Source organism: Coregonus clupeaformis, chromosome 22, assembly GCF_020615455.1.
Source record: "Coregonus clupeaformis isolate EN_2021a chromosome 22, ASM2061545v1, whole genome shotgun sequence".
Lineage (NCBI taxonomy): Eukaryota > Metazoa > Chordata > Actinopteri > Salmoniformes > Salmonidae > Coregonus > Coregonus clupeaformis.
Window position 1 is genome coordinate 2462316 of NC_059213.1, and position 13239 is coordinate 2475554.

The window sequence follows — 13239 nt, forward strand, 5'->3', positions numbered from 1 at the left end:
ACATATTTTCTATATGGTTTTAGATGTTAATGTTAGGGATGCACCCTAGACTTAGATAGATGACTCAGCTTTGTATCTGTCCCATTCTGGCATCTGTGAGAGCACGGGCAGCTCCTTTGAGTATGAAAATGTATGCACTCACTAACTGTAAGTCGCTCTGGATAAGAGTGTCTGCTAAATGACTAAAATGTAAATGTGAATGTGTGGTCCTAAATCAATGTTATTTTACCTGAAATGCATAAGGTCGTTTTTTTCCTGGATCTTTGTACAATTTTTAACGCATTTTGAGTCACACAAAATCGTGTGTTCTCTACTCTACAATTACTCCACAGATAAAGGGGAAAACCGAGTTAGTTTCTTGTAATCTCTCCTCCTTCATGGCTTCTTCTTCTTCTTCGTCTTCTTTTTCTTCTTCTGTGGACTTTATATGGCGGTTGGCTACCAACTTTAAAGTGCATTACCACCACCAACTGGACTGGAGTGTGGACCTCAGTTCAGCTTTCATTCACCCAAGTGGGAATATGTTCCTAAAAACGCGAGCAGTTTGGATGAAATGATTGAATAACATCTATGTGTAACGCCTCAATCATACCGTGAGTCTATTTGCATTTTTGTACACCAGTACATTCATTTCCAATGTAACGCTGCGTTTGCCTTGCAGCAGTTGCAGTGCGTTATGTCGCCTTGATCACACCAACAGTGTTCTTGGGCAAAATGGGACGCAACATCATCTGGATATGTCTTCAACAAAAGTTCAACATTCGCCTTCCGTTACCATTTATTTCAACCCGGGACGCATACAGTTTGCATAAGTTCGATAAATCCAACATATGCACCAAACATAACTTTTGTTGCACACATATCCAGATGATGCTGTTCACTATTTTGCGTAACCATATTTGTGTGATCAAGGCGTGACTTTATTTTGCTACGATGGCAGAATGACGAATTCGTGAGGACTCAACAAGAAGGAATGTAGCCTACACTATAACGATAACTTGAAAACGAAATATGATAAAAAGTATTAAGGTGGAATGGGCGTTGCTTTGGTGTCATGTTTCAGGTAAGACACTTATTCCATCATAAGACATTGTCCGGGTTTTGGTGTGTTTTTTTAGAGGACAAGCACGGAGCACCATATATTAGCGTAAGATAAGGTGTAATGCAATACATTATGACTGTTGTCCATTTTAATAGCCTATGTATTAATATATATATGTATATAGTATCTCTCCCTAACTATATAAACTATTTAAAATCATGCAGCAGTACACAATATATTGTGGCCAGTTCTGAAGTTATAGGTTGGTGCAACAAGTCATGCATGCAAAGAGCTTTTCTCCTCTTTTGTCCTGGTCAATTTTGACGAAGATTAATGTCTTTCTCTATTTTGTTATAGGTTAGGCGTAGGTTCTGACCGTTATAATGCTTGAACATGCATTTTTGTGATGATGTTAATTATAAAAAATAGGGTATAGGACTAACATAACATTTTGAGTTGTTTTCCGACACTCGCAAAATGGTGGCAGCTAGATGCAAGAGTTAATAAAAAAAATCATATGCGTTTCAACACTTTATTAAACAGTGTAAAAAGCTATAGGCTTTTCTAATCTTTTTTTTTCATGTCAGTGTTTGCTTATCCTGGATGAGCAGGAAAACAAATAGACATAGAGAAACACAGAGCACCACGTTGATGTAGACATTTAGGACTGGTTTTCAGTCATGTTACCTCATTATCTAGTTATAGCTAACATCCTGGGTCGCCTTCAGCAAGATGAAACGTTTTGGAACGTACATATAGAAATATGCTATGTAGAACAAAGATGCATCTGACATGTTGAATAAGGAATAAAGTCAGCTCTATTCATGGGATTTCTATCTGCAATGTTCAAGATTGTTTTGCAACTTAATGTGGCCCTGGTAACATTGCCAGTAACATTACCTGCAACTCAATATTAGGAAGGTGTTCTTAATGTCTTGTACACTCAGTGTATATTCTTATATATATTTGTCATATTTCTGCTGTTGGGAAGATAATTGTTATGCAGAAGGTGATGTATGTTTGTGCACATGGAAGTCTGATTTATGTTTACTATTGGTTAATCATCATTCTGACAATAACTAGACTAAATCATTATTCAAATGACAAATATGTGACTCAGTTATGTTTTAGTCAAAATCACTAAGACTACACTAAATTTTAAAAATATTGCCAAAATCACACTGGTTTGGATAGGAAGAAACACTGTGCTGCTCTATTCATTGACTTATCTAAAGTGTTTGACACTGTCGACCATCCTTTACTGTGGTCCTCTGTAGCTCAGCTGGTAGAGCACGGCGCTTGTAACGCCAAGGTAGTGGGTTCGATCCCCGGGACCACCCATACACAAAAATGTATGCACGCACGACTGTAAGTCGCTTTGGATAAAAGCGTCTGCTAAATGGCATATTATTATTATTATTATTATTATTATTATTATTATTATTATTATTATTATTATTTATTATTATTTACTAATTCAAAGATTGTCTGAACTTGGCCTGGATCAGATAACTTTGGTAGTTTTGTTAGCTATAGACTAGGTCATTCTTGTATGTTTTACTGTCTATGTAAATAATATTGGTCGATCTGCATTTTTTAAAAACGTACACCTGCATGCAGATGACACTGTTGTGTATGCTATTGCAGTTAAAACCAAGTACATGATGTTTTCCAATTAACTTGTATCTGATGATTTATGCATGTGTACATTGGATGCTGCCCACATTGATCGTGTCCCCTCTTATAAATATCTGGGCATCTGGATTGACAATAAGTTTATATTTTTAAAAGCATATGGATGAGTTAGTTAAGATGTTGAGAATAAAAATGGGCTTCTTCTTTATACAGTGCCTTCGGAAAGTATTCAGACCCCTTGAATTTTTCCACATTTTGTTACGTTACAGCCTTATTATAAAAATGATTAAATTGTTTTTTCCCCTCATCAATCTACACACAATACCCCATAATGACATAGCAAAAACAGGTTTTAAGACATTTTTGCTAATTTATATTTTTAAACTTACATATGACATTTACATAAGTATTTAGACCCTTTACTCAGTACTTTGTTGAAGTACCTTTAGCAGCGATTATAGCCTGAAGTCTTCTTGGGTATGACGCTACAAGCTTGGCACATCTGTATTTGGGGAGTTTCTCCCATTCTTCTCTGCAGATCCTCTCAAACTCTGTCAGGTTTGATGGGGAGCGTTGCTACACAGCTATTTTCAGGTCTCTCCAGAGATGTTCGATCGGGTTCAATTCTGGGCTATGGCTGGGCCACTCAAGGACATTCAGAGACTTGTCCTGAAGCCACTCCTGCGTTGTCTTGGCTGTGTGCTTAGGGTCGTTGTCTTGTTGGAAGGTGAACCTTCGCCCCAAGTCTGAGGTCCTGAGCGCTCTGGAGCAGGTTTTCATCAAGGATCTCTCTGTACTTTGCTCCGTTCATCTTTACCTCGATCCTGACTAGTCTCCCAGTCCCTGCTGCTGAAAAACATCCCCACAGCATGATGTTGCCACCACCATTAGGGATGGTGCCAGGTTTCCTCCAGATGTGATGCTTGGCATTCAGGCCAAAGAGTTCAATCTTGGTTTCATCAGACCATATAATCTTGTTTCTCTTGGTCTGAGAGTCTTTAGGTGCCTTTTGCCAAACTCCAAGCGGGCTGTCATGTGCCTTTTACTGAGGAGTGGCTTCTGTCTGGCTACTCTACCATAAAGGCCTGATTGGTGGAGTGCTGCAGAGATGGTTGTCCTTCTGGAAGGTTCTCCCATCTCCACAGAGGAACTGTAGAGCTCTGTCAGAGTGACCATTGGGTTCTTGGTCACCTCCCTGACCAAGGCCCTTCTCCCCCAATTGCTCAGTTTGGCTGGGCAGCCAGCTCTAGGAAGAGTCTTGCTGGTTCCAAACTTCTTCCATTTAAGAATGATGGAGGGCACTGTGTTCTTGGGGACCTTCAATGCTGCAGACATTTTTTGGTACCCTTCCCCAGATCTGTGCCTCGACACAATCCTGTCTCGGAGCTCTACGGACAATTCCTTCTACTTCATGGCTTGGTTTTTGCTGTGACATGCACTGTCAACTGTGGGACCTTTTATAGACAGTTCTGTGCCTTTCCAAATCATGTCCAATCAATTGAATTTACCACAGGTGGACTCCAATCAAGTTGTAGAAACATCTCAAGGATGATCAATGGAAACAGAATGCACCTGAGCTCAATTTCGAGTCTCATAGCAAAGTGTCTGAATACTTATGTAAATAAGGTATTACTGTAAAAAAATATATATACATTTGCTAACATTTCTAAAAATCAGTTTTCGCTTTTTCATTATGGGGTATTTTGTGTAGATTGCGTTGACACCATTTATATGAATGCAACTGCTACTACACTGAAACCATTAGATGCAGTTTAGAACAGCACACTCTGCTTTATTATGGGTGACAGGTTCAGTACACATCATTGCATCCTATATCAGAATGTAGGCTTGCCCTCCCCTAAGTCTCGTAGATCAATACGTTGCTCTCTTTTTGTTTATAAAGGCCTCTTGTGCAAACTTCCGTCGTACCTTACTTCATTGTTAAATTACAGACATACGAGTTACCAGACCTGATCACAGGGATGGCTTACTCTAGATGTCCCATTGATCACTACAGAATTACAGTAGGTAAATCTGCATTACGTTTTTTTCCGCCCCATATATGGAATGATCTGCAGAGCTCTCTTTACCTTGACGCTCTGGTGCCTCTAGGGCAATTCAGGTTGTACATTTTGTATAATATGTGTACATGCAGGGCTCTCTTGCAAAATAGGTTTTGGTCTGAATGGGATTTCCCTGTCAAAATAAAGGTACAAAAAAATTAAGTAATAAAGGATTGTGTATTTTTTACAGTGATGGCATTTCAGTGATTGTGCAATTAACAGCAGAATAAGAATTTGCTGAGATAGTCTTTATTTCCATGTGAACTTAATTTTAGTGTGTACACTCTTAGAAAAAAAGGTGCTATCTAGAACCTAAAAGGGTTCTTCAGCTGTCCCCATAGGAGAACCCTTTGAAGAACCGTTTTTGGTTTCATCACATCAGGCCTTCACAGCTTTTCTTGATCGCTAAGACACTTTTAATTAAACGTTTCATGAAACTGATCTCCATCATAACCTAATGAGCACAACAGTATACTAAGTCACTCATTGCTTTCACACAAAATGCAAATGCTAAGCAAATTTTAGCAAAACAGTAAACAAAACTCTCTACAAAATATGTAAATCTCAGTTGAGTAAATCATGTAAACATTTGGTGACAGCTGATACAAATTACACCCATGAATGTGAACCTTTTTTGCAAACTTCTTTACACAATTGTTCAATCAGCAATTAGTCCTTTTTCATGCATTAAAATGGTCACTCACCTCTGAGTTGCTGTTTGCAAGGATGGACCAAGTAAGAGGCCGAGGGCAAGGACAAAGGAGAGGTAGAGGGGCCCATAGAGGAAGAGGGGTTCAGATGTGTGGAGGTGGAAAGTTTATGATTACCTTCTACATGACCAGATGTCCCTCCTTGACACAATGACTGCCTATTGTATGGCAATCACTGCAGAGGACTGCCAAGCGTGAATGCGCCATGCAAGGAGAGATTTTTCATCGCTGCACTGCATGGGAAAAAATCCAGTGTGATGTTGATGAAAACATGTGGCCTGATTGACAAGAACGAGTGGACTGAATGTGGTGTATATTGTATTGGTTTTGCCTTTTTAATTTTTTATTCTCTGTATATACTGTACAGCATCATTGAATTTGTAAAGGACAACATGGAAAAAGTTAAAAGAAAGCATTTTGTTTCTGGATATTCATGTTCTGGGTGACATTCTTTCTGCTTTGGTCATCTTTGGTAAAATCATCTTAGGAAAAAAAGAATACAGCCCATGCTGTGTGTTAGAATTGCGTAATTCAAATCTGGTACTGGAACAAGAATCAAGAGATCTTTAATCCAAGCTAAATTTATTATATGCAAAATGTATGTATGATAAGTATGTTGGTTCATATACGTGCTCACTGAAAAACCTCGCAGGGCAGACAGAGAGCTAAAAACATTGCTCCAGGTTCTTCCTCAAATACTCTGACAGAGAGTTTCCCACCTCTCTGCTGGCCAATCAGAGTAGAGACTTGAGCGTGGTTTAGACTTACTCAGCCAATCCGTTGACGCACTGGCTGTTGCCAGGCATAAGTCCTTATCATAACAACCTGTCTTGGTGAGAGAGCCAGCTCCCCTAAACACCATTCCTACGTCCAAGGAAGGTTCACAGATCACAAAGAAGCAGTGTTCGTATCTGTGAGAAATACAAGTCTTATCTATAAGAAATACACGTTTTATCTCATCCTAGCCCCTAACGTTCCTCACATGAATCACAGCCTGTTATGTGAAACAATTTATATCAGTATAGTTCAAACCTATGCTCCTCATTAATGCATTCCTTCTAAGCTATTCATCACTTCAATCCAATTATTAGAAAATAGAACCCAACAAGTGATAATATGTTTACTTGTCTTTTATGGTGCATACTATTATTATAGTATCAGAAAATGCCAGATAAATATATAGGAAGTTTAACCATGTTAGGGTATATTGATAGTTGTAGTTACTATTTATTGGGCCATTGTGTAACGATTGATTGAAATAACTTTTCATTAGATAACAAGTTGTATGTTTTGATGGAGGTAGTTGATGTTGTGTCATGTATTTCATGTTTTGAGAGTCTTAATGCATTTTGCAAATGAAATGAGTCATTTTGGCCAACGTGTTTCAGTTGGGGCTGCATGTTAATTATTTGGACACATTTTCTCAAGCATTCGAGAAAAACTGTAATTTGCTACATTGCTATGTTATTAGAGAAGAACTATGATATTTAAGTCAATGTGTTGATATTGAGTCTCTCTTTCTCTCCACAGTGCTCTGTGCAGCCCAGCATTCAGCCCAGCCAGAGACTCGGCAGGTGAAAGGCATCGTGGGAAAGTTTCTCTCTTTTCCAGAGAGGGTGTTAAAGTCTGGCAATTTACTTTATGGAGACCTTGGCAATATTGCACAGGTGTACCCTGGTAAACAAAGTAATACCAACCTTGTGAAGAGATTTAAATACCGCCTTCACTGGAACAATGTTACTGGATTCTTCACTTTGTCAGACCTACAAATAGAGGATTCTGGGGTTTATACCGTGGAGAATGCAGATGAAGTTGAAGAGAAGACGACACATACATTTCAGCTGACTGTGTACTGTAAGTGTGGGTGTGTGTGTGTGTGTGTGTGTGTGTGGGTGTGTGTTGTAAATGACAAAATCCTTAAAGTGGCAATCAGCAGTAGAAACGTTAATAAAGCGTTCTCCCCGCCCCTAGTTCTGTAAAAAGCTGAGGGATAGGGCTGGAGAAATGTAACCACTCTCAAATTCATAGACAGAGCTATGGATGCAAGGACTGATCAACCATTATATAAGAAGTATAGTTTTAACCATGTTTTGAGACTATATGGTGTTTGTTCACAATTTCTTTGTTTACAAACACCGGAGTAAAACAAGCTGATGGGTTCTCCTAAACTCATGAGGCATTTATAAGTTATATTCTTCAAGAATCAATGGATATAACAACTGCTCTTTGCCACTTTAAAGATAAGTTCCATTTCAGCAATTCTAATTTTTTCATTATTTGTCTTCCAGATGATCTATCCAAACCTCAGGTGACGGTCCATGACAACAGCTCCTGTAGCGTGGTGTGTTCTGTGGAGAACGGGAGAGAGGTGACACTGTCCTGGTACAGAGGAGGGGAGATACTCAACCAGAGCAGCAGCCCTGACCTGAACATCACCCTCTCTCTACCTCTCAAGGTGGATGAACAGAACAGAGACTCTTACAGATGTGAGGCTGCCAACCCAGTCAGCAATGAGACCGCTGTTGTTCCAAATTCCTGTATAAAGAGTGATCCCTCCAAGGTGACAGGTAAAAAAAAAAAAATGTACAGTAGCAATGTTAAATTGCTGATATCCAGACAATACCAAATTCAATATGAAACAATAAGTATGGTAGAGCTCATTTTATGAAACACAATGTTTTAATAAAAACATTGTTTTCTCTCTTTTTACTTTAGATGGTGATGAGAGGACTCAAGGTTGTCTTATTATTGCTGTAATCTGCGTTTTGTTTGCCTCAGGACTTGTTGGACTTGCAATCTATCTAAAGAAGGGTAGAAATGGACACTCACAAGGCAGGTATTTATCTTTTAGTGGGGTGATGTCATTCTCCTTGTCAAAGTCAAACCTTTTTAAAGTATCAAGGATAGTGTTTTGGAAAAGGTAGGAAATGTTTGCCTGAACAATGGATGCAGGTCAAATGAAGAGACATATCTTCCACACTTCCTCTGCTTGGTCAGACAGTTACATTATCTCAGACCACTTCTCTAAATGTTGAAAAAGCAGAAGGCACATACACACACAAGCAAACTCTGACAATGATTACTTTATAGCTTCTCTGGCGGCAAAAAGACCGCTAGCACAGACACAGGTATCCATAGTAACATGAGTCGTTAGTGTTTGCAGAACCTGTCTTGGGGGTGAGAATTTGTGCATATCAGTCAGTTACTCCCACCCACACTGTATATTTCATGTCCTTTATTTGTCTTTATAGATTCACCTGAAAGAAAGCAAGATGACATTCAGTACACAGCCATAACTCACATTAATCCAGCAGATAACCAGGTTAGTAATAATGCTACAGGCTGATAAACATAGGAGACGTAATACAGCAGCTTTTGCAGCCCTCATGGCTACAACTATAGGATTTATTTTTGTGCCAGTAGGTTAATGTGGTCTTGAGTTGCACAGACCACCTGAGTTTGATACCAAAACTGGTTGGTTGGGTTGCATAATGAGAAGCCACTGTAAGGTTCTGTATTTATTTTCTTAGTCAACCTTGTGTTCTTGAATGTAGCCCGGTTTTCTTTGTGTTTTTGAACGTAGCCCTGTCTTTTATTTTTGTTCATTGATTTCACCTGTGTTTCTTACTCACCTAGTCTCATTATCTCCTTATTTAGTTCAGTTCATTCTGTTTGTGCCTTGTGAGGTATTGTTCGTTTTGACTCTACTAAACCTTTTCCTAGCTCGTTTGTGAGAACCAGTTATAGCCTTCAGCCCTAGTTTTTGAGTCTCCTGCCTTTTTGCCTACCTGTGTATGACCATTGCCTGCCTGTGACCACGATTCATGCCTTTTGCGAAGGTGAAATAAACACCTGCCGCGCTCTGCGCGTGAATCTACACCTTTTTCTCCCTGAGTATTCATTACAGCCACACAGGACATATTGTATATACACTGAACAAAAATATAAATGCAACATGTAAAGTGTTGGTCGCATGTTTCATGAGCTGAAATAAAAGATCCCAGAAATGTTACATATTCACATAAAGCTTATTTATCTCTAATGTTGTGCACAAATATGTTTACATCCCTGTGCCAAGATAATCCATCCACCTGACAAGTGTGGCATGTCAAGAAGCTGATTAAACAGCATGGTCATTACACAGGTGGACCCTTGCCCAGGCATGTGAAATCCGTAGGTTAGGGTCTAATTAATTTATTGACTGATTTCCTTATATGAGCTGTAACTCAGTCAAATCTTTATATTTTTGTTCAGTATTGTAATGCATTTAATCTTCCCGTGTCTTTTACAGTATTTGCCAAGTCTGTGGACATTTAAAGCTTGGCTTCGTGGTTCCTCCCACTAGCTTTATGAATGGTTCTAGATGTGTTATGTTGACTGTTGAGTTTCATACTGCAGAACAATGAGAGTAGACAAGAGAGCGTCAGACATGTCTTGTTTCTTTCCTCTGGCACAAAGTATCTAATAACGACACATATTACTCTTTTATTTCCTTGTCCCTCTCAATCCTTCCTCTCCCTGTTTAGGAGGAGAGAACAGGTGTGCTTGGAGACAACCCTAACCTGACATCCGTTTATGATCAAATCCAGTTATATCGCATGGCGAACAGCGATGACATCGACACTGCATGAAGGAGAGAGAAAACAGGAAGTTACTGAGAGGGTGACATGATAATTAATATCCAAGAGAAGGCGTTACATCCTAAAAAAGACAAAATTATAGTAAATATCCATCTAGAAAACTTAATGGAGGCACATATTACTTGAGAAAATGCCCATTTATCCATTGCACTGTTGTTATTATGTCAGACTTCCTTTGTTGGTAATTCTCAGTCTTTTGTTGAATTGGGGCCTCGATTAGATTCACTGATACAGACAAATTCAATAGCTATGCCTAGGGTTATTAGTAGGATGATCACTCTTTTAAAGTGCCCATTGTCCCAATGTATAGGTTCAAACAAATGGAATCTATCTTTTTAATACAATTAATAAAAAGTAATAAATAATATACCATTTAGCAGACGCTTTTATCCAAAGCGACTTACAGTCATGCGTGCATACAATTCATTAGTGTGTTTGCTATTCTACTGCTGGGCCAAAGCTTATTTTCAGTAGTCTGTTCTGTTGTACACAGCTCCCCTGTATCTTTTCATAGCTGGTCATTGTTTAGCTTGTCAGTGGATATCAGCTGTGTACATATAATAAATAGAGCAGGTGTTTGAGATAAAGCCACATATTCCTTAGAAGCAGTGGTTGTTAGGCTACGTTGGAAACAAAAAGTCCCCAAGTAAAACATTTTAGTTTCACCATGTACATTCTGTTAAAACATTTCTGAGGGGTTGATCTTGATTTGCCTTTTGACTCAGAAAGTGATCTTGGGTGACATTTTACTCTTATTTCTTTTCACAAAATGCAGACCTGATTAAGTGTAGTTCAGGTCTTGCTTTGACAACTGTGTTCATGCAGTTTGAATGTACAAAATCAACAGTTTAGTTTATCATGATGGACCATTTATTCCTTTTCCTTGTCTACACAGTATGTAGCTCATTATCTCTTAAGAATACAATCACTCCCTCCTGCACGCTCCTGCAGACACTCCTTCTATTAGAGCATTTTGTGCTCCACCTACGTTAGCCCACATATATAACTTTGAAAAAGAAATTGTATCGATACTATAGTGAATTGTGGCACTGTAGGCTATTTCATTTTTATAATTTCATTTTTCAGAATTTTGAGATTGGCTACATTTCTCCAGAAATACAACTCCATATTGTGGTTTTAATGTAGCCTACTTCTAGTATCAAATTAGGAGGGACCACCGTAATTGTTTGGTGGTTTTCAAGTGCGTTTCTCTATTTATTGAGTTTAAGTGTATTTGGGACGTTTTGTCCTGTTACTTTTCATTTCAAGCAGCTGTACATTTCTAATTTGAAAAGAATGATGACTAATCCTCTTAAAGTTCAAGCATTGCTTTCAAGGAAATAATGTTTTTCTTCTAATGTATTTTCCCCATCTAGTGGTTGAATGTTTTTATATTTCAGCATACTGTACTGTACATACTACACTATTTTGTACTCTGAGACAGTGTACTGTAATTGTTAGTGTAACTTAAATCAAGTGTCAGCAAAATGTTCTCAAACATTTCTATGCTTTTACGTTTGGACTGTGGTCATGCATTTTTGTGCCAAAGTGCCATTATTGTAAGTAACATTATTGTGAGTAACAATGACAATTTGTGAAATATTCCATGTCAATCAATATGCAAATGTAAACATTGAGAACCTTTACACTTTCAATTTGATTGCTGATTTATAGCATAGCTTCACACGGTGAAGTGACGTTTTCAACGGAAATCACTGAAGTGGGGTACGAAGCAATCTTTCCCTGATAAAAGCAGTTAATCCAAGCCTGAATTCAAGCAATAACGACACACATTTTTGTTGTATTATAACTGGACTATAGCTCCCGTCCAAATGTTGCTAATGATATATAGGCCATAGTCAACTCCATTACACTCAAAAGTTACTTAAACTTCAACCAGTAAATGCTAGCGATGGCTAGCTATGCTAGCTATTCTACCAGTCTATCTTAATGAGTGTTGTTAGCAAGCTAATAGCACATCATCACACAAACATTTATATTTTTAAGGGGTATGCAGTAGGTTGATAACGATATCACTAAAGTATGTTGTATTGGACATTTCAAACAACATTTCCAGCTAATGAGAAAACAGTCATGGTATTTAATTTAAGAGAATTAACAAGATTTAACAAGGCAACCTTGGGGCAAATTTTACTAGGTGCCAAGCCAGATTGTGAGGGATTTTTACATCCATACACCACTAGGGAGGTGTGGCCACTGTCAAACGTCATTTCATGAGGAACTATCAGAGGTCAATGTCTGCGCCGGCCCAGATGTGGTGACGTCATCACGTTTTATTAAATGAAACCCCTGTCTTTTTTCATTTGGGCAAAAAATCTGCCCTCTCTCCTCTGTCCTCTTTCCTCCGTGACCCAGAAACCAATAAGTGGTCGAGGAGAGTGTCAATTTGTTAGTAGGCAAACGGAAGACGGTCCTCCCCTCCTTGATAGCATTCTTTTGGCATGGAAGCACAAGTGTATCCTGCCTGAGTGTATCCTACCTTTCAAAATTGCCTTTGTACATTACACTGTGTTCACATTAGGCAATACACTTGCACTACCCATTTAAAATTGACTGAACATCCAATTTCCATAAATTCTGTCCCATGGTTGATCAAAGATGTGATCATTGAAGACATCTTTGACAATGTAATCAAATGAAAGAAAGGAAAGTAACATACTGTTTAGCAGGCACTAGTTTGCATCAAGCATGTCTTGAGCATTTAGCCATAAGTTCTCACCTAAATTGCAGTAAATATCATTTACATTTTACATTTTAGTCATTTAGCAGACGCTCTTATCCAGAGCGACTTACAGGAGCAATTAGGGTTAAGTGCCTTGCTCAAGGGCACATTAACGTCATTTAGCAGACGCTCTTAGCCAGAGCGACTCACAAATTGGTGCGTTCACCCTATAGCCAGTGGGATAACCACTTTACAATTGGGGGGGGTAGAATGATTCCTTTATCCTATCCCAGGTATTCCTTAAAGAGGTGGGGTTTCAAATGTCTCCGGAAGGTGGTGAGTGACTCCGCTGTCCTGGCGTCGTGAGGGAGCTTGTTCCACCATTGGGGTGCCAGAGCAGCGAACAGTTTTGACTGGGCTGAGCGGGAACTATGCTTCCGCAGAGGAAGGGAGCCAGCAGGCCAGA

General features: G+C 38.9%; 1 protein-coding gene across 3 annotated transcripts; it reads left to right on the top strand.

Moving 5' to 3' along the window:
• Positions 1-874: 874 nt before the first annotated feature.
• Positions 875-11745, top strand: LOC123481647 (SLAM family member 9-like). 3 transcript variants are annotated; one of them, XM_045206363.1, is made up of 6 exons: positions 875-1063; positions 6981-7304; positions 7739-8017; positions 8166-8282; positions 8702-8772; positions 9977-11745. In XM_045206363.1, the coding sequence occupies exons 1-6, from the start codon at positions 1012-1014 to the stop codon at positions 10079-10081; spliced, it is 948 nt and encodes a 315-aa protein (XP_045062298.1). In that variant the 5' UTR covers positions 875-1011; the 3' UTR covers positions 10082-11745. The 3 variants fall into 3 exon arrangements, 2 of the variants coding, with proteins under 2 accessions (XP_045062298.1, XP_045062299.1); XR_006657226.1 differs by having other exon boundaries at positions 876-1063; positions 8166-8286; XM_045206364.1 differs by lacking the exon at positions 9977-11745 and having other exon boundaries at positions 876-1063; positions 8166-8286; positions 8702-9294.
• The last annotated feature ends 1494 nt before the right edge of the window (positions 11746-13239 follow it).

Excerpts from the sequence above, each read along its gene's own strand:
- LOC123481647 (XM_045206363.1), top strand. The coding sequence starts at position 1,012 with ATGATAAAAAGTATTAAGGTGGAATGGGCGTTGCTTTGGTGTCATGTT. Across the intron at positions 8,283-8,701 it reads TAGAAATGGACACTCACAAG|ATTCACCTGAAAGAAAGCAA; the intron begins GCAGGTATTTAT and ends TTGTCTTTATAG. Across the intron at positions 8,773-9,976 it reads TTAATCCAGCAGATAACCAG|GAGGAGAGAACAGGTGTGCT; the intron begins GTTAGTAATAAT and ends CTCCCTGTTTAG.